Raw genomic sequence first — 20979 nt, forward strand, 5'->3', positions numbered from 1 at the left:
TCAGTTCCCGAGGGAGATTGTAGAAAGGCGCAAAGTTCTGTATCCAATCTTCAAGGAAAACAGATTAAAAGGGAAACGTGTTGCATTAGTGGTGGATAAATTATATATTGACAACCAAATGTTCAGAGACACAAAGACTACTCCATGGCTATTCTAAGTGGTAATAGAGGAGTCAAATATTGGAGCACCTGATAGGGATTGTAATATTAAATGACATTTATAGTAAGTATAGTATTGTATAAAACGATATAACAAGCAGAATAATACATATTTAAATACAAATAATTAGAACATGGCTTTTTTTGGCGGGAGGTTGTTGTTTTGGCGGATGGTTGTTGTGGTTGGTCCTGTGTTCTCTCTGGCGTCCTTTCCCCCTTGCGGCAGATGTGGATGCGGGTGCGTTTGCACGCTCGGCCCATTTCTTCCCCAGTCAACCATGTGGTATGCATTTTTGTGTTTGAAAAGGTGCGGCGTTAAATGAGTGAGAGGGGAAATGGTTGCATATCCCGGAGCCGACCGGGGTCTGGGAGCAGGGGTACAGAGAGAGAGCTGTCAATTTTGTGTGGATGAGGGATATACATTTTTAAATATAGTATACATCTAATCTAATTTTCCATTGTCCTATCATGATGGAAAGATCCCTAACCCTATAACCTTGACACCCACCTGAGCGACCTATACACCAAAGAGAAGTTCCCATCTCTTTTTGGACCTGCTGTGAATATGCAGCCTAAACAGAGAAATAAATACGGTCAGAGACCTACTTGAGCAGCACCGCCCCCTCAAGATTCTGAGCCTGCCTGGCAGGGTTGGTCATACAAAGCCAGAGCCCCCTGATGGGAGAGCATAATAAACAAGGAAATTCTCAAAGCTGCTAATGAGAACCTTGACGACCTTTTACCTAGCCGGTGGGGATTCCGGTGGGGTACGCCCACCCAGGTAGTGGCAGTGCTGGCAACACTGGCTGCAGTAACCCATGGGGAGGGGGTCACACTCGGACAATCAGAGAGGGGGTTTATCATTGTAGCCCAGGTGGCACAAAATAATCAAAGGTCTGATCGCATGGAGATGCTTGGGGAAATGGTTAAAACAGGGGATCAGAGTGTTTGTGTCTCAGGTGAAGAGGGTGATCTGATCTCCATCACCTAGGACTGGACATAGATTAAGTAGATTAATCAAATCTCACATTGTTATCAATTTCTACTCAATCTGCATGCTTTCTCAGTCAGCTTTAACTGTATCTGCACTCGTAGATCAAGTTATTTCTCGAGTTGGGCTCTGGGATATAACAGCTGTTGAGTATCTGTTTTTATGGTGGACTGTGGAGGGAGGGGTTGAGTGTGTTGGAGTATGTGAGTATGTGCGTGTGTGCTTGTCTGACGTCTGTTGTGGGGGTGGGGATGTTGGGGGGAGGGTATGGGATGGACCGCGGGAATTATTTGCTGGGATAATAATTACTTGTCAATGAATTAAATGTAATACAATGGCAATCCGGGTTATATGTTAGAATCCTACGCGTGAACTGCCGACATTATTACGCATATTAATTGATAATGATGAAAAATAGGATATGCATAATTAAAAAATAAATAAATAGATATATATATATATAGAGGTGAAAGCATTGGAAATGCTTTTGGCGGTTGACCTGCTTTTGTTTTGTGGGTGGCACTATGTGCTGTTTTCGATGGATGGGTCCTGGCCTCTCGGGGCCTTAGGGATACGGAGGGACGTGGGTGGGATGCTGATCACGGCGATGACGGCTCAACTTGGGATGGGAAGGGGCTTTAGCGGGGAATTAGTGGAGAACAATTGAAGGGCTACTCCGTAGCAATGCAAATATCACGGTACAGCTATATGGACACTCAATCATTACGCTATTTTTTATTGGTAAATTTACAAACATATATAATGATAAATAGACTTGAAACTTGTATCTCATTATGGTGTATGGTGAAATAAGTATAGCCAGTTATAATTGTAATGGCTTAGCTGATAATAACAAAAGAAGAACAATATTTACATGGCTCAAAGAGAAGGAATATAATATCTATTGTATACAGGAAACTCATTCAACAATTCGAGATGAAGTAGCGTGGAAAAAAGAATGGGGGGGGGGAATATACTTCTCCCATGGGCAAAGAAATTCAAAAGGGGTGATGATATTAATTAATAGTAATTTCGATCCAAATGTGCAAATTGTACAAATAGATACACAAGGTAGATGGATTATTTTAAATATGTTATTGGACCATAAACAGATATGGCTCATTAACCTTTACGGACCAAATAATGATGATCCACAATTCTTTGACAATATATATAATAAATTATCAAGCCTGCAAGCAACTCAAGACAATATTATTATGGTGGGGGATTATAATACTGTTTTAAATAGCTCAATGGACCGTAAAGGAAATCACACCACAAACAATCACCCACATGCTCTTAAGGAAATTGTGAATGTCATGGATACATTAGAACTAGTAGATATATGGAGGCTTAAATATACTGATCTAGTGAGATATACATGGCGGAGACTGAATCAAGCTAGTCGTCTTGACTTCTTTCTTATCTCATTCTCGTTGGCACCAAAAGTAAAAAAAAAGTGTTGATAGGGGACAGAATGCGGTCAGACCATCATGTAATAGGCATATATATTACTCTTACTGAATTTCCACGTGGGCGAGGATATTGGAAATTTAATCAAAGCCTATTGGATGATAATTTATTTATAATTAGAACAAAGGAATTTATAACTGATTTTTTCCAACATAACATAGGTACAGCGAATCCCCTTATTGTATGGGACACCTTTAAATGTGCCTTTAGAGGCCATGCAATTCAGTACTCATCTCGAAAACAAAAGCAATTTAGGTCAAAAGAGTTTATACTAAGAAAGGAAATAGAAAGTCTAACAGAACAGATAGATGGCAATAAAAACTGTAACATAGAGGCTCAGAATAAATTAGAGGAAAAACAAAAAGAAATGGAGAAACTTATTCAAGAAAGATCAAGTGTAACATATTATAAAAATAAAGCAAACTGGATGGAATATGGGGAAAAATGCACAAAATTCTTTTTTAATCTTCAACATAGGAATGCTACCAAAAGAACTTAATGAAACTGGTTACAATTGACGGAGTCACCCATGATTCACCAAATGACATTTTGAAGGAAGAAACAAAGTACTTTAAGCATATGTTTTCTTTTCAGTCGCCTCCATCTCCTCTAACTGAAGCTAATTGTAGAGATGTTTTTTCTATTGATAATGTCAAATTAACAGCCACACAGAAAGACTCATGTGAAGGTGAAATTACAGAGGAGGAACTTCTGGATGCAATTAAAGACTTTAAGTCTGGGAAAACTCCAGGGTTGGATGGCATACCAGTCGAGGTATACCAAACCTTTTTTGATATACTAAGAGGACCGTTATTAGCATGTTTTAACCACTCCTATGTAAATGGTAGATTATCTGACACTCAAGAAGAAGGACTGATCTCATTATTACTGAAACAGGATACAAGTGGAAAATATAAAGATCCAGTCCATTTACAAAATTGGAGGCCCCTTACACTTCAGTGTTGTGATGCAAAAATCCTAGCAAAATGTATAGCGCATAGAATTAAAAAGGTATTGCCGGATATTATTCATTCTAATCAGACAGGTTTTTTACATGGAAGATACATTGGAGATAATATAAGGCAAGTATTGGAAACATTAGAACACTATGGAAAATATGGGAAACCAGGCCTGCTATTCATAGCAGACTTTGAAAAGGCATTTGATAAAGTTCGACTGGGGTTTATATATAAATGCCTGGAGCATTTCAATTTTGGAGAATCTCTTATAAAATGGGTCAAAATCATGTATAGTAACCCTAGGTGTAAAATAGTAAATAATGGCTATTTCTCTGAAAGTTTTAAACTGTCAAGAGGAGTGAAACAAGGTTGTCCACTATCGGCATATCTATTTATTGTGGCCATCGAGATGTTAGCGATTAAAATCAGATCTAATAATAATATCAGAGGATTAGAAATAAAGACCTTAAAAACAAAAGGTGTCATTGTACGCTGATGATTCATGTTTTTTTTTAAATCCACAACTAGAATCCCTCCACAGCCTCATAGAGGATCTAGATACATTTTCTAACCTCTCTGGATTACAACCAAATTATGACAAATGTACTATATTACGTATTGGATCACTAAAAAATACAATTTTTACATTACCATGTAGTTTACCAATAAAATGGTCTGATGGTGATGTGGATATACTCGGAATACATATCCCAAAGGAAATAAATGATCTCACTTCAATACATTTTAATAGAAAATTAGCAAAAATAGATAAGATCTTACTACCATGGAAAGGAAAATACCTGTCAATTTGTGGAAAAATCACCCTGATTAACTCATTAGTATTATCACAGTTTACCTATTTGCTTATGGTCTTGCCTACGCCTAGCGAACAGTTTTTTAAATTATATGAGAAAAAAATATTCAATTTTATTTGGAACGGCAAGCCAGACAAAATTAAAAGAGCATATTTATATAATGAATATGAATTCGGAGGACAGAAATTATTAAATATTAAAGCATTAGACCTATCACTAAAAGCTTCAGTCTTACAAAAGTTATACTTAAATCCGAACTGGTTCTCAAGCAAATTAGTAAGATTGTCTCACCCAATGTTCAAGAAAGGCCTTTTTCCCTTTATTCAGATTACAACCTCACACTTTCAGTTATTTGAAAAGGAAATAATCTCCCAAATGTCACTATTTCTAAAACAAGCCATAGAAAGTTGGTTGCAATTTCAATTTAATCCTCCAGAAACGACAGAACAAATAATGCAACAAATATTGTGGTTAAATTCAAATATACTAATTGACAAAAAACCTTTATTTTTTGACAGAATGTTTAAAAAGGTATAATCTTTGTAAATGATATCATCGGTAGGACTGGTGGAGTTATGACGCACATGCAGCTAACAAAAACATATGGAAATGTCTGCTCTACCCAAAATTACAACCAAATAATGGCAGCTTTACCGCAAAAATGGAAGAGGAAAGTGGAAGGGGGAGAAAGTAAGGAACTTGTCTGTCGGCCTTGCATTAAAGAACATAATTGGTTAAGGAAAACTGTGATAAATAAAAAAATATATCAGTTTCACTTAAGGACCAAAGGATTGACAGCCGTCCCATATAGATTGCAAAATAGTTGGGAAGAGATCTTTGATGTACCGATCCCATGGCATAGTGTTTATGAACTGACACGCAAAACGACACCGGATTAAAAAATTAGAATCTTTCAATTTAAATTATTATATAAAATCCTTGCTACCAATAGAATGTTATTTATATGGGGGATACAATCTTCCCAGCTCTGCAGATTTTGCTGTGAAGAGACGGAATCATTGGACCATTTGTTTTGGTTCTGTCCATTTGTAGCTTGTTTTTGGACACTGGTCCAGGAATGACTAAAGGATTGCAATATTTACCTGGAACTAACCTTGCAGATAGCATTACTGGGTGATCTGAAAAGCCATAGTCAATCAATCAATAATATAATAATACTTTTAGCAAAGCTGTTTATTTTTAACTCTCAATCTGTAGAAGCAATGAGAATAGAAAGGTTCAGAACTTTTGTAAAACATCACAGTACGGTTGAAATATATATGGCAAATAGAAATCCGATATGGATGGTGTTAAGAGATAGATGGGAGGTATTGAATAGAGTTGAAGGATGGGACTAATAACAAATAACAACAAATAATAACAAAGATAGCTAATAATGTAAAGCATACTGTGTCCATAATAAGTATATAGGCTGTATGTTGGGAGCTTTTGGGAAAGAGCACAGTTAGAAAGATATGGCATATAGAAGCAAACCGGATGGACATCATGAAAACGATCGGAGAGGTTGAGAGTAGAAGTAGTTCAGGAGCAAAAAATAAATAAATAAATAATAATAATAATAATGATATGTATGTATGTATGTATGTATGTATATGTATATATATATGTATATATATAATAGAATTATTGTAAAATTAACTGTGTCCATAAGGTGTAGATAGTAAGTATAGACCGGAAGTAGAGGCCTGGGAATTGTTGTTCACTAATTTACTCCAAGTAGGGAAAGGATGGTGGGGTTGAAAAGTAATAAAGGGGGAGTATATATATAAAAATATATATATATATAAAAAAATAAAAAAAAAAAAAACATGGGGGATTGGAAGTGATGCAGACAATTACATTGATAGAAGATACAATCTATCTGCAATATTAAGCTGATCCATTCCCCAAAAAAAAAACAAAAACAACAAGAGGGCTTAACTGGAGTCTTTCTTCCGAGCTTATATAAAATAATTTAACTGGCTAAGGTAGGCTATGAGGCTTAACAGCATCTTTAACAGCATCTTTCACAATAAAAAAAATATACGGCCTAATAGAAGTGGGATATTTTTTTATTAGGCCTTACTATTGCAACTGGCTAAAAATGTATCATCTTACATAAAACTATAATTTAAAGACAAAAAGGCGATGTCTGTATCGGGATAGCCTGCTTATTTAACGACAGAACAAACAGAAAATACAGTCAGCTTGAGACCTAAATATCCCTGGATAAGCACTCACAATAATGTTAGTATTTACTAAATACACTAAGTAACTAACTCAATGGGAAAAGTTGCATTTCCCCTCGGACACGATCTTGTGGATGTCGCGTGAGATGGGTGTGATTTTGATGCGCAGGAGTCCTTGATTGACTTATGTGAAAGCCAGTTCCTGTCGTGAGTCTGTATTGCGTTCATAGATGAAAATTAGGACTTGCAGGTGTAAGTCGATCCAAACATTGTTAGCACATAAAATGCAAGTTTCTTTATTGTGCTGTATTCCTCTGAGCATGCACCCAAAAACGCACACAAGGATTCGGCACTTCTGAGCGCATCCCTGATTTGGCTAGATGTCTGGAATTCAATCAGCTCAGTTTGAATTGCGGCCTCATCCAGCGAGGGTATTGTTTTCTTAGCAAGGGAAAATAATTATCCACCTGGGCGGACTGCGAGAGGTTCACGTACAAACGCAATAATATTCTTGGGCATGCTGTTGTCTTCAAATCTGGTGGAGAAGTTGTCCCTCAGCTGCTTGATGAAATCTTCCATCACCTCTGTGACAATGCTGCGGCCTGGTCCCTCTGCCTGTCGTTTCTTCAGTGTGCTGAAGTGCAGTAGCCTTCCAGATGACAAGTCCAAATCGAACAACTCAAGCTTCCTAGTAAAGGCCTCAGGTTTTTCCACCATGTCCACAACTGTTTTCCCTCTTCCTTGTAACTGGATATTTAACCAGTTTAAGTGACAGAATATGTCTGCAAAAAAAGCTGTGTGTGTAACTTGCAGTTAACTCTTCAATGTTTCTGCGTCGGGCCTCTGTCTGGGGCGGGAAGGCCACTGAAAGTTCCATGCTTAGATTCATAATGACGTCTGAGATTGAATTATTTGTAAACAGCTACATTTTCATTGCAAATAAGACACACTGGCTTGTCATTGGGAAAAGATGGTAAGATGAACACATATCTATCCGTACATTCTTCCCTGAAACTTCGATTTTCATTATCCACCTTTCTTTTGATACTTTTTGAGAGCAACATTTTCTCTTGCTATCAAGCTAATTGTTCTGAACGAATGTTGACGTAAAAACAAGTACAGTAGGCTACGTAGACCTGTTTTTCCCACCAATCAACAGAGAAATTGACAAAAGAATATTTGAATAGAGACATGGTGATTTTATGAGCGTAATCAGATCAAAATGATTATGTCATTGTCACTGAATTTATTATGTACCAATCGGATGTGTTAAACATATTGTTCAATTTGTAGTGTAGGCCAATTAATTGTGATAATATTATATACTAATTACGTTCTGGCCCGCCGACTATTAGCTCAGGAAAAATGTGGCCCGAGGCCAAACCTAGTTGACGAACCCTGACCAAATGAGACTTGTTTTCTAAAGTTGCGGGAACGTTTGTTGTTAGCTGGGATGTCAGTCGATCACTCACTGCCTGCCTGCCTGCTTGCTTGCTTGCCTGCCACCTCTGCTCTGTACGGTTTGCTCCATGCAAGACGCTCTGTGAAGTTCCTAAACCACTTCATACACAAGGTTCTCCTAGCCAGTGTTATTACACATGATCAGGATAATGATGGGGGCTTGGCTTTGGCAACAGCAGTCTTCAGATTACAAAGCCTCCAGTGTCCTACACTTCCCCTTGAAATACCCCTATGGCCTCATAGAATTAGAAGCACTCATTCTAATTCTAACTATGAATGGTGTTCCGATGGTTTCAGGATAAGGGGATTAAAAAGTACCTTTCATTTACAAAAGTTTCAAGCTTTCTTTTGATTTCTATATATCTGTGATTCCTAGGTTGTGTTTATTTTTGGAGACAGAGCAGTGCTGGGGTGTGTTTGTGTGTGTTGCCAGGACAGGGGAGAGTAGGGAAGGGTAAACAGGAGGAGACAAGACACAGTCGTTCGTCCCTGAGAGGCAGGCAGCAGTGGGCTCCATGTGGTGTGGTTGACAGTCAGGCGGATGGGGGACACTCCTTTCTTCCACCCTCGCCACAACGCCACCACTCCACTCCCCCGACTGGACCGACCTGAGAGTGGCTGGGTCACATCCAGATGATCTGTCTCGCTCCGCCTCTCCTCCGCTGCTGCTGTGAAGACTCAGAGATTCCTCCTCAGGGCTTCCTCCCATCTGCTTTTGTGTTTCTTCTCAGGTCTTGGCCCAAAGCCTGGGCATTTCCCTAACCCTTCCTGCCTGGCCCAGCAGCAGCTCTCTGGGCTGAGGGCCCTGCTCCGCTCCCCTGTCCCCCTGCCCTTTCACCCCTGCCTCTTATCTTCCCCTTCTGTTCTTGACTGCGTCCCAAATGTCACCCAATTCCCTATATAGTGCACAAAGTAGTGCACTATATAGGGAATAGGGTGCCATTTGGCACACAACCCTTCTTCTGTCCTGTCCCACAGCTGTGACTGCACTCTTTCCTCTCCTCCTCAAAACACGTCGTCCCCGCAGGGAGAGCAGTTCCTCTGGACGTCCAGTAAGTGCCGGGACCCTCTGCTTTCCTCCTTCCTGGACGGAAGCCATTGGCAATAAATTCTGTCTTCACACCCATTTTGACAAATGCACCTTCAACTTCTCAGAGATGAAAATAAATCCAGGGGACACAGAGTGTTCCTCGTCATGTCATATGGGCCCGAAGCCCATATGATCCCACTCGTACACAGTTCCTCTTACACAAACACTGGCAAACACTGGATGTGTCCATTAAAAAACCCATATGCAGATACCATTTTTTATTCTGCACTATAGTGTCTGGATAAGGGGCCATCAATATGAGAGATTTATACTGGTGAGTTTGAAATCACAAATCAGTGCAAAATGAATTAAATATTGCCTGTGTAAAATCGCAGACAGACCAAATTAATCTGATTCAGATTATTAGAACAACTGTATTGTTTTTAAAGCTCGTCCTATTGTTCTCCTCAACACTACCTTCCTTTCCCTCCGTTTCATTGATCAATACCAGAACTGTTATGAAGGACCCAAAGCGAGGAAAATCAGAACATAATTCTTATTACATACAGTATGTTCAAGACATCTGTTCAGGATGTGCATCTCTTCGTCTGTTTTTGTCTGTCTGTTGTCTATACACATAAATGAGATTTCCATGCTGCGGATCACGCATTGATTAATATGTGGATACTAATATGTATTATGTTTGACTGGGACCACTAGTAAATCATAGGCCGCTGCCTGCCTGTCAGTGATCATCCAAATATACACACTCCTTTGTTTGTGGTGTGCTAATCAATGACAATCATAAATATAAATGTTCATATCATAATTTGTTTTTCAGTTCTTGTATGTATGCTAAGCTATACTCACCCAAAGAATGCTGCCTTGGTTGCAACCTATGCCAAAAGATAGCATACAGTATGTCTATTATTTCACAGGACATGACATCACAGCTGGGCCGTCTCCCAAAAAGCACCATCCATCCCATTCACAGAGATACAATTAGACCCATTACCATTCCTAAACCATGACATTGTCTGGTGATGCAAAACTATGAAAAACTGGCACGGGTATTGGAATTGCTATCGGAAAACCTGACATACCTCATTGCCTTCAAATCAAAGATCCCACATCGGGCACTCAATGGGTGGAGAGGCAACCTTGGCTGAGAGGACCGGCAGATGATGAGTTATGGAGTAATAAGGCTGCCTAAGCAAAGAATCTGAGTAAAATAATCTACTATATTCGAGAATCTGAGTAATCCACCATTATAGTATTTTTTCAGTTTTTAGCATCAAATGTTTCCCCGGTGGCCAGAGCTTACTCATGGGTTAATATTTGCCCTGAACATTATGATAAAGGAAGACGTTTTCCATTGAAAGGCCCAACAATTAGATAAGTAAAGACAAGAAAGACATATGTCAAAGTCAAATTGTAATGGAGAAATGGTGGTTACTGCACACTCTTTGAGCTCTAATGAGCTGGAGGTCAGAAACATATGTGATACAAGATGCCAGGATCTGTTCTCACAAAAACCTTGAAGTGAGCTCCAACAGTCTCCACTCACCTGCATTTCTAAGAAAGTGATGCTCATAGTTAGTGATGACCCTGGTGTTGGGGTCGTAGAATCCATCCCCACAGTCATAGCAGCCATCTGGGATGACACGCAATGAGCCTAGGTCGGTCAGCTGAGACTCCCCTGCCAGGACAGATATACAGAGAGTCAGTGACTGGTCAAGTATTGAGACAAACAACAAAAAGCAGAAGTGACTGAATTTGAGAAAAAAAATAGAGATTGTGGTAAAAACCATTGAGATAATATATTATATTCCATTGCTATGGTATAGAGACTGAATAGATGATTACCCTAATTATTTTCTTAAGTTGCACTATGCAGAAATCGCTCTGCCATTTCCTGATTGCTAAAACACCAATAGCTCGCCTAATTTCAGTTTATGTGACAAAATAAGCAAGCATAGTGTAGAGAATCATTGTACCATCTAAACCGCTCTGAAATATATTTTCAATAACCAAAAATATTGTTGTTTCAGCTGTTTCAAGCTGGTGTACAAAACCGAAAGTAAAAGACGCAAAAACAAATCTAAGAAACAGGACGTATAGACTTGCTTTCAAGTAGAATGATATATTTATAACTCATATTTCTATGAGAATTTGGTCAGGTCGCCCAAAAAGTTACATATTGCCACTTTAAGGATTTGAGGATTTAGTCTGCTTGTATTAAAGAGGAACTGACACTGTTTTAGCACCATTAAATCTTATTAAAATATGTTCATATACACCCTCTGGAAGATTTTCACAGAAAAATAAGCTATAGTTTACCTGCAGGTTTGAGTCCATTGCACCTCTCAGTGTAGAACTGTCTGTCATAACCATCACAGAACCATCACCATGTCATAACCATCACAAAAAAACAAAAAAAACAAAAACAAAAAAAAAACTCCCAGTCCTTCTCTTGGTACTCCAGTCCATCAGAGAAGGTATACTTTCCCTGTGGATGAAACACTTTGTAGTTTCAGTGATTAAAACACTGTAGTACCCTGCATCAAACTGTTTTAGTTTTTCATCAACTTGAAACTTGCATCTAATGGCAAAATAGGGCTATTAGGCAAAAAAGAGACAAACTTGTGTTTGGATTGGGGAATTACATTTTACCACAACATAGGCCTATGTAAATATAGTGAATTGTCTTTTAATCGTGCATCATTTGTTAAGAGGTCTAGGCTATGTTCCATATCCTGTGGAGTTTTTACCACGAACAAAGGTTCTGAGCTGGCTGGGAGTCAGGTGTGTTTGGTCATGAGCTTGCTTGCAAGATCATGTCTAATGGACCGTAGTAATCATGATAATAATCGAACTGGCTACTATTATGGCTGAGATACGCATGAATGAACGGTTGACCAAAAAGGAATGCATTTCCTGTGTGGAGCATGCAGAGAGCACATGTAGGAGTAGAGGTATAGCAACGTAATAATTGCGACAATGAATGTATATCATTGCTAAAGGGGACCAGATGTAATGTCCACTATAACCAATGTGAAACACACACATAGACCTACACATGTATGAAGGTCCACACACACACACACACACACACACACACACACACACACACACACACACACACACACACACACACACACACACACACACACACACACACACACACTCACACAGAAAGTATGCTACACACATGTTTGGATATCCCTTTCTCCCAAGTTCCTTCATATTGGCTTCCATTTGTAAAATGGAGTACACCTTTTCCATGGATCATGCCATTCTTCATCTCCCCAACATATCTTGTCTCTGTGGGGAACTTATACTCTCCTTCTCCCTCCATCCTGAGGAACAGAGCAAATTACATAGCTAATTCACCAGTGGTGAGATGAGAACAACAATGAACTTTGAACTTCAACTTGTGCAAGAACTGGTGCAAGCTAGCTAGCTACCCAACATTTCAATTTTGACACAGACCATTTTGCTAAATTGCTATGATAAAAATAGTGATTCATTTACCTGACATTCTTGAAGGCTCCAGTGTAACTGCTACCTGTGAACTCCATATTTGTTATTTTATTAAAAGTTACATAGAGAAACTGGTTTTTTTTGCGGTCGTCACTTGTTACCACAGCCACAAATTCATAAACCCCGCATATTTCTACAATTTCTCTTCTTAGTGTGATTTTAAACCTAACGCAAACCTTAAATTTAGACCAAAAAGCACATTTTGGTTTTCATGGACTTTTAAGATTTGGCAAATTTTGACTTTGTGGCTGTGCTGTCTGGTGGAAACCGGTTTCTGCAACTAGGGCTGCAGTGCAGTGCAGGGTGTTTGTTAGACAACATCGCCATGGAAACGGTGAAGATAGGGTTGTGTGTCTTTTTGCTTATTTCACCCTTTGCATTGAGTGTATTATGCTAAAATAAGCCGAGCATGTTATCTCGTCTGAGAAAAAAAACAAAGCTTGTTAACACAATAATTGAGACAATGCAAATTGCTCTAAAAATCGAGTAAAGAGACGAAATGGCTCACCTTTCCTCAGTTTCGTGTCGCATAGAAATTGCGTCACTGAAATGCGTTTGAAACCTGCGGACATGCGCAATGCACTGACCTTCCTTGTGCGGTCTCGTCCTGTAGCTAGACGAGGACCTTGAGTGTGTTGAGGAGTTTATCACTTTATTCTCTCATTTTGATTAATCTAACAGAAACCGAACCATGCCGGGTTCGGTGGAGGTTCCCACTTTGAACGACTTGAATGTTGAGGAGGTAAGAACGAATCATAGTATTGAGGAACAATCTGGTTAGCAATGCTAGCTTGCTAGTTAGCTAAATCAGCTGCAATTGCAGCTAGCATAGCAAGCTAGCATAGCAGGCTAGATAACGCTAGTTAGAACGTTTTCTAAATAGGCTACTACTGTACTGGCTTTCCAACAAGTTTGCTAGCTAGGTTTCGTTTGCTAGCTTTTGTGGTGATTGGAAAGTCTTGTATATGCATAGCTAGATTGCGACAAGATCTCTGGGTAGAAAGTTGGCTAGCGTTTGGGACATACAAACACAGCTGTCTCGAATATACACAGTGTTGTTAGCTATACCCTACAGTGCAAGATAAGCGCTAGCTAGCGTGTTATTGTGGAATTATTTTGCAATAGCTAACTAGATTAGGCTGTTAATGTTTGATATTGAAGTAGGCTAGACATGTCTAAATACGGTAAGTGTATCTGTGTTCGTGTTAAATAGGGTCTCATTCTTCCTTTGCGCCTGTGTAGATCAGTGTGTCGTCTGCGGTGCTGAAGGGTGCTGCCCACCACTATGGCTCTCAGTGTGACAAGGCCAACAAGGAGTTCATGCTTTGTCGCTGGGAGGAGAAGGACCCAAGGAAGTGTCTGAATGAAGGGAGGAAAGTCAACGAGTGTGCTCTTAACTTCTTCAGGTAGGTAATCATAGTGTTGAGCTACTAGACACCCACATGATAAAGGTAGGTCTGTTTAACTTGAGCAACTTCAAGGCTGTTTTAGTGTCAGGATCAGTGATAGTTGTGACGCGATTTTAAGCCTTTATGTGTTTACATTTTTGTTGTTGTTGAAAATATGTGAACCCCTGTGTCAGGCTGTATGTTTATGAATGGAACTGCTGATCCACATTCAGCTCTTATCTCTACAATAACTTGCTAATCTTTGCGGTCTGCCGTTTTGATTGATTGTTTTTTCAACAGCTTTGTTTTCATCCAATGAAACTCAACCAGGGTGTTTTGACATTGCCTTTACAACAGTGAATGTTATGTTTAGGTTAAACTTAGCACATGTTTACCTTTCCGCTTCTGTTCTGCAACTGACCAACAAGAGTCAAGAGTGTGAGGCTATAGGATAACTATAGCCTGCTGTTTCTCTGTCAGACATGGGATATAGGTGGAAGTGGTCTGCCTGTGTTGTCTCTCTGTGGGGCATGGCATCTGTGTTTACAGAAGGCTGCTGTGCACTAATAACACGATACCGGATGAGTGCACACAGGCACACACCTCTGCAGTGACTGGTAGCTGTCACTGAATGGGGCAGTGCTTGACATGCAGGCTCTCTCTGTGTAAGGTCCACAAATAACACAACCACTTCCAAAGCAGGAACCAATAAACAGTTCTGGTCCCAGATGTAAACATAGGGTTACTGAGAATGGTAATGCATGTCATTATTGTAATGGTGCAAGATTTGGCAACTTATAATTACACCTGGTTGTTTAGGCTTTGGAGGTCCTACACCCACATCAAAGTTGTAGCTTACTCGCATTACAAATGTAAATACACCTAGGGGTAGCTAGATAGTAGTACATGCATCTGTAAAGTTTTTTTTTTTTTTTAAGTCTGGTTCCAGGATTGTAATATTATGAACCCATGTATTAATTTCTCAATAAGAAAGTAAACGCATGTGCAGCGTGTTTGGAAAGGAATACATTTAGAACTGACTTTAGTTGCCTGGGAAAGATGGAGTTGCCGGAGTGTGATGGAGGATATTCTTCAATGGCCTATTCTCCTGATAGGAGCCAACGGCTTAAAGAGCAAATGAATGTGCCGATTGGCACGTGTTTTCTGTTGCTCTTTAGAAAAACGAGATTTCAGTCTTGGAGCAGGGTTTCCGTTAGCCGGTTATAGCCCGCTTTTGGCCGCATTTTTTATTTATTTAGAAAAGCCGGTAAATAAAATTAGCGCTGGCCAATTGTCTGGGAGAAGAAGAAAAATCTAATTGTGAAGTAATGCTTTTTAGGCTGTTCATTGATGGAAATACCAGTCAATGGAAATACACTGGACTGGTCATGCTTATCAGTCTATAGGTTAATTTGCATAATTTTGTGGAATTAAATTGGCATGTGTGTACAGTATATTCGTTATGTATCTTATTTATCACACGCGTACAGCAAACAGATACAGAGCCTAGTTTCAGCAGGAAATCTGTCAAGACAGCACAAGAGCTGCTGCTACAGCATCTAAAACAGCAAATACATAGGCAACGGAAGGCAGGTTTCACCAGCGCGTCACACACCACTTTGCAATGAGCTGGAGGCAGTATGCATTTAGAAAATATATACTTAATTGTTTGAAACCTGAACGTTTTACTACATATTATGAGGCATGTCTTGCCTTGCTTCATAGTAGCTTAACCAAAATCAGACCATATACGTGGAGGCAATTATTTTATATAAACTTTCTTTCATTGTCCAGTAGCCAAAGGCACAATCCAAGTCATATTATCAACCTATGCTAGTTGTTGCACATAAGATCTCCCCTCTTTAAAAAAAAGTGATATTTTCATTCTGTCACATTAAACCTATTGAATGTGCAGTGTGCTTTTGACAACTTTCTCGCTAATTGCATTATGGAACGAACATTCGCACATAGCCTACTTCCTTGTGCGCATTGCTGCGCTTATAATGTGAAGAAATTGTTTATCAACATTTTAAGCTAAATGTTCTGATCTGTTGCGTCAGACTCTTTAAAAATATATATATGTGTAGCCTACTGGTTGTATGAATTTGGGATCTATCGTTCCACAATTGTCCAATAGTCAGTTTGGAATAGGCTATTTCTTTCTCGACAAGCTGACCAATAGAATAGGTAAACTTTTCTACTATGGGGGATAGTAGATTGACATAGGCTAGTGATTTTGCTGTTCGTTACTCGTCGTCTTAGCTGAGGAAAGGTAAATGTGGGCAGATTCAGAATTCGGTAAGAAGGATCGCACATCGTTTGCATCCTCGACATGCATGTTCTGTTAAAATTAATTACCATATTCTAAATGTGATTTGTCATTCTGAGCCCCGTGGGTGGACGCCATAATCAGGTTACGCACCCAATGCATATGGGTCCGGTACATTTCTCAAATGTCCGGTAAATTAAAATCCTGCCGGTCAAATGTCTGGCGCCACATTTTCCTAACGAAAACCCTGTCTAACCCTGCAGCGTGTTGTCTTAAACAAAGTCGGAGCTGATGGGCAGGTCTGTCTCACTGTCTATGCTATTGGATAAAGAGCAGTCACCGCAGCTGTTCGCCACATGTTAGTGGGCAAATGGAATCCTCAAATCAAAACCTAACCTTAATTTACTTGTTGTGATACACTGGGGTTCCAAACTCCGTTTTAGAAGAGACTGACTTTATGACCAAAAATTATCCTATTTACACTGTAGCCAAATGACACTAGAACAACTGTTTCTGACTCATATTGATGCGCCACAGGCCATTTACAAAGGGATCCTTTGTCCTTTAAAGGCAGTCGCTCTTTAAGTAATTAAGTAAACAGCTGCATGGGGATGTGATTGTCTGAATTGTCACCAAAAAAACAAACACCTGGTGCTTAAAAAATGCTTACTGAATTTTTCCTCCAGGCAGATAAAGGGAAGCTGTGCTGAGTCCTTCACAGAGTATTGGACCTGCCTGGACTACTCCAACCTGGCAGAGCTCCGTCAGTGCCGCAAGCAGCAGCTGGCCTTTGACAGCTGTGTGCTGGACAAGCTTGGCTGGGAGAGACCCAACCTGGGAGAACTGTCCAAGGTGAGGCCCCCGGAGCTATACTGCCTGGAGATTTACTGCCTTGCAGTATAGTTCTGGGCATTTAAAAGTTACTTGACAGTAACATCAGGTACATCGTTAACGTGACAAACTGTCATAGGGTGATGTCAAGCTCCAAGTTCATTAGCAATTATTTAACAATAACCCGACAAGATCTGGGAGTAAAAAGTTGGCTAGTGTTTGCTAGCTAGTTAGCAAACGTTAGCTTTTTATTTCTGTGCAACAGTCTCTGTTTGGGACATACAAACAGCTGTCTCTAACACCCATGGTTGTTAGCTATACTCTACAGTGCAAGATAAGCTAGCTAGCGTGTTGTTGTGGAATGTGAAAAACTCATAGGGTGACGCCAAGCTCCAAGTTCATTAGCGATCATTTAACAATAACCCTTGTAGTGAAATACATTTCTGAAATATGCCCCGGACGTGCAACAGTTACATCCACTTTGAAGTATTTTTTGCTTTTGAATGCCCCCAACTGTATACTGCCTGCTTGTCTGCGGTTTGTCTTTCTGTCCTCCAGCAGAAGTGTTAAAGGGATACTACGAGAGTTTGACATTTAGATTGTTTTTCTACTTACCCAGAGTCAGCCAGATTTAAAAAGCTACACATAGTAATCCATATTTTATAAATTCGTTAATTTTACTGATAGTCATAAGAAACGAGATTATGTCCACTTCCTCATTCTGTCCCGTTGTCGCATAGAGATGTATAGAGATCGAGATCGCAATGTTGTATCTGTCTCAATTGCGCTTCCCGTGCGCTCACAGATGCCATAATGGGAAAGATACAATGTTGCGATCTCTATACATCTCTATGAGACAACGAGACAGAATGAGGAAGTGGGTAGAATGTAGTTTCTGATGATTATCAGTCAAATTTACAAATTTATAAAATATTGATTACTATGTATGGCTTTGTAAGACTATAAATGACCAACCACCCAGCTTTGGAGAATATTTTATTTTATTGAGAACTCCATTAGCCAATGGCAACAGCTAGGCTTGAGCGGTATACCGTATATACCTTATACCAGGGTATTTGGAAATAGCCACGGGAAGTTCTTTCAATACTGTCAACGTTTTTTTTATTTCAATATTTTTAGCTACTTACATTTACATTTTAATCATTTAGCAGATGCACTTATCCAGAGCAACTTACAATGTAGAAAATAGTAAAAAATAAAGAAACTTTTGACTGGTACTGTGTGTGTGTGTGTGTGTGTGTGTGTATATATATATATATATATATAGCTGTGGAAATAATTAAGAGACCACTGCAAATTGTTCTTAAATCAGCATCTCTACATGTATGACTTCCATGCCAGTGTCTGTTGAATTCCAACACAGGCACAACTCATTCTACTGAATTAGGTACTGATTAGGTGATCATCTGAACCAAATCTTATTTAACGAGAAAAAGTATAAAAACCACTGCTGTGGTCATCACTATCTTCTTGCAATAGGACAAGCTGGATGGCAAAAACAGTGCTAATAGTACCTCAAAAGTCATATTAATCAAAAAATAACTATTTACCATGCCAAAAGAGTTGAAAAGGAAAGTTTTGAGTGAGGAAAATAAGTGTTCAATTCTGGCTTTACTGGCAGAGGGATACAGTGAGCGTCAGGTTGCTTCCATCCTTAAAATGTCAAAGACGGCGTTTCATAAGAACAAGGTCAAGCAGCAGACATTGGGGACAACAAAGCTACAGACCGGCAGAGGGCGAAAACGACTCTCTACTGACCGGGATGACCGCCAACTCATTCGAATGTCACTCAACAACCGTAGGATGACATCAAGTGACCTACAAAAAGAATGGCAAACGGCAGCTGGGGTGAAGTGCACGGCGAGGACGGTTCGAAACAGGCTCCTAGGGGCAGGGCTGAAGTCGTGCAAAGCTAGAAAAAAGCAGGCTGAGGTTTTCAAAAGACCATAAGGATTGGACTGTAGAGGACTGGAGTAAGGTCATCTTCTCTGATGAGTCCAATTTTCAGCTTTGCCCAAACCTGGTCGTCTAATGGTTAGACGGAGACCTAGAGAGGCCTACAAGCCACAGTGTCTCGCACCAACTGTGAAATTTGGTGGAGGATCGGTGATGATCTGGGGGTGCTTCAGCAAGGCTGGAATCGGGCAGATGTCTTTGTGAAGGACGCATGAATCAAGCCACGTACAAGGTTGTCCTGGAAGAAAACTTGCTTCCTTTTGCGCTGACATTGTTCCCCAACTCTGAGGATTGGTTTTTCCAGCAGGACAATGCGCCATGCCACACAGCCAGGCCAATCAAGGTGTGGATGGAGGACCACCAGATCAAGACCCTGTCATGGCCAGCCCAATCTCCAGACATGAACCCCATTGAAAACTTCTGGAATGTTATTTATGAGTGTGCTCCTAATCTCAGCTCGTTACCTGTATAAAAGACACCTGGGAGCCAGAAATCTTTCTGATTGAGAGGGGGTCAAATACATTATTTCCCTCATTAAAATGCAAATCAATTTATAACATTTCTGACATGCGTTTTTCTGGATTTTGTTGTTGTTATTCTGTCTCTCACTGTTCAAATAAACCTACCATTAAAATTATAGACTGATAATTTCTTTGTCAGTGGGCAAACATACAAAATCAGCAGGGGATCAAATACTTTTTCCCTCACTGTAGGTGTATGTAAACTTCTGACTTCAACTGTATATATCAGCAACACCTCCCCCATAGGCATTCCTGTCTCTTCTAGATGGTAACTTATCAGAAATAGACCTAATATGGAAAATAACTAAAGCAAGAGGGGAAAAAAGTAGTTATGTTTATTTCCCTGCTTTTGAAAGGAGCTGGCTACTGTACCTGGAGACTTCCAACAATTGCGCTAAGCTAACGATATGCAAACTTCAATCATCTCAAAACAGCAAGTAGAAAAACGACCTAAATCTCAAACCCTTCTGTGTTTCTTCTCAGGTGACAAAGGTGGACACCTCTCGGCCCCTTCCTGAGAATGCTTACCACTCGAGACCCCGGCCGGAGCCCAACCCTGTCATCGAGGGCCAACTGCAGCCAGCCAAGCACGGCAGTCGACTCTTCTTCTGGAGCTGGTAAAGGAGGTAGTCAGTACTCCCGGGTGGAGTTCCCCTAGGTTCAGATCTAGGATCAGCTTCCCCTCCCCTAATCCTAACCTTAACCATTAGTGGGGAGAATGCTAAACTGACCCAAGATCAGCGTCTAGGAGCAACTTCACCCCACACCAGGAGACACCCACTATCATCAGACTTCTTTGGACAGGAAGGGACTCCTATGTTGTATAAATGTTAATGATTGAACACAAAGCAACCAATGTGTTTATTGTTGTGAAATAAAAAAAAATATTTAATTTAAACTTGTTTAGAAATCTCCTGTCTTGTCTAGTAGTTAGTACATCATATCACACATTAGAGCTGGTCCATTGTGCAACTAGGCCAGGATCTAATCACACATCAGTTCATGGAAATGTTGTGCTGAAATGTTTAGTCTTATTTGAGTTTGTTAGAAATAACACAATTAAATTGGTGCGAACTGTAGGTAGGAGACACTTTAATAAGTTGATTATGCAGACAGGAACAGTGTCTGTCTCCCACTTCAAATATTGGAGTGTAGTCATCTTCAATTTTATTGCGTAAGTGTCTTGTTGGGCTCAGGATGGTCCTGGGAAGACGGCCAGTTCAAATGGCACTGGTCAAAAGTAGTGCACTATATAGGGAATATGGTGCCATTTGGGACGAAGCCCCAGAGTCATTTGGAGAGAACACCGCTTTGCCAATATCCACACTAACACTGACAAAGGAAAACTGTTTAACTAGTATTGGAACGAAACTG

The 20979-nt window shown here is 39.9% G+C and overlaps 1 protein-coding gene and 1 pseudogene across 1 annotated transcript; one reads left to right on the plus strand and one right to left on the minus strand.

The window, feature by feature from the left end:
* Positions 1-13191, minus strand: part of LOC121582853 — a 48477-nt pseudogene extending 35286 nt beyond the window's left edge.
* Positions 13192-13205: 14 nt separating this feature from the next.
* On the plus strand, positions 13206-20507 carry ndufa8 (NADH:ubiquinone oxidoreductase subunit A8). The gene is made up of 4 exons (XM_041898993.2): positions 13206-13361; positions 13862-14025; positions 16963-17128; positions 20089-20507. Exons 1-4 carry the CDS (start codon positions 13311-13313, stop codon positions 20224-20226), a joined length of 519 nt encoding a protein of 172 aa, XP_041754927.1. The 5' UTR covers positions 13206-13310; the 3' UTR covers positions 20227-20507.
* The last annotated feature ends 472 nt before the right edge of the window (positions 20508-20979 follow it).

Source organism: Coregonus clupeaformis, chromosome 15 (genome assembly GCF_020615455.1).
Source record: "Coregonus clupeaformis isolate EN_2021a chromosome 15, ASM2061545v1, whole genome shotgun sequence".
Lineage (NCBI taxonomy): Eukaryota > Metazoa > Chordata > Actinopteri > Salmoniformes > Salmonidae > Coregonus > Coregonus clupeaformis.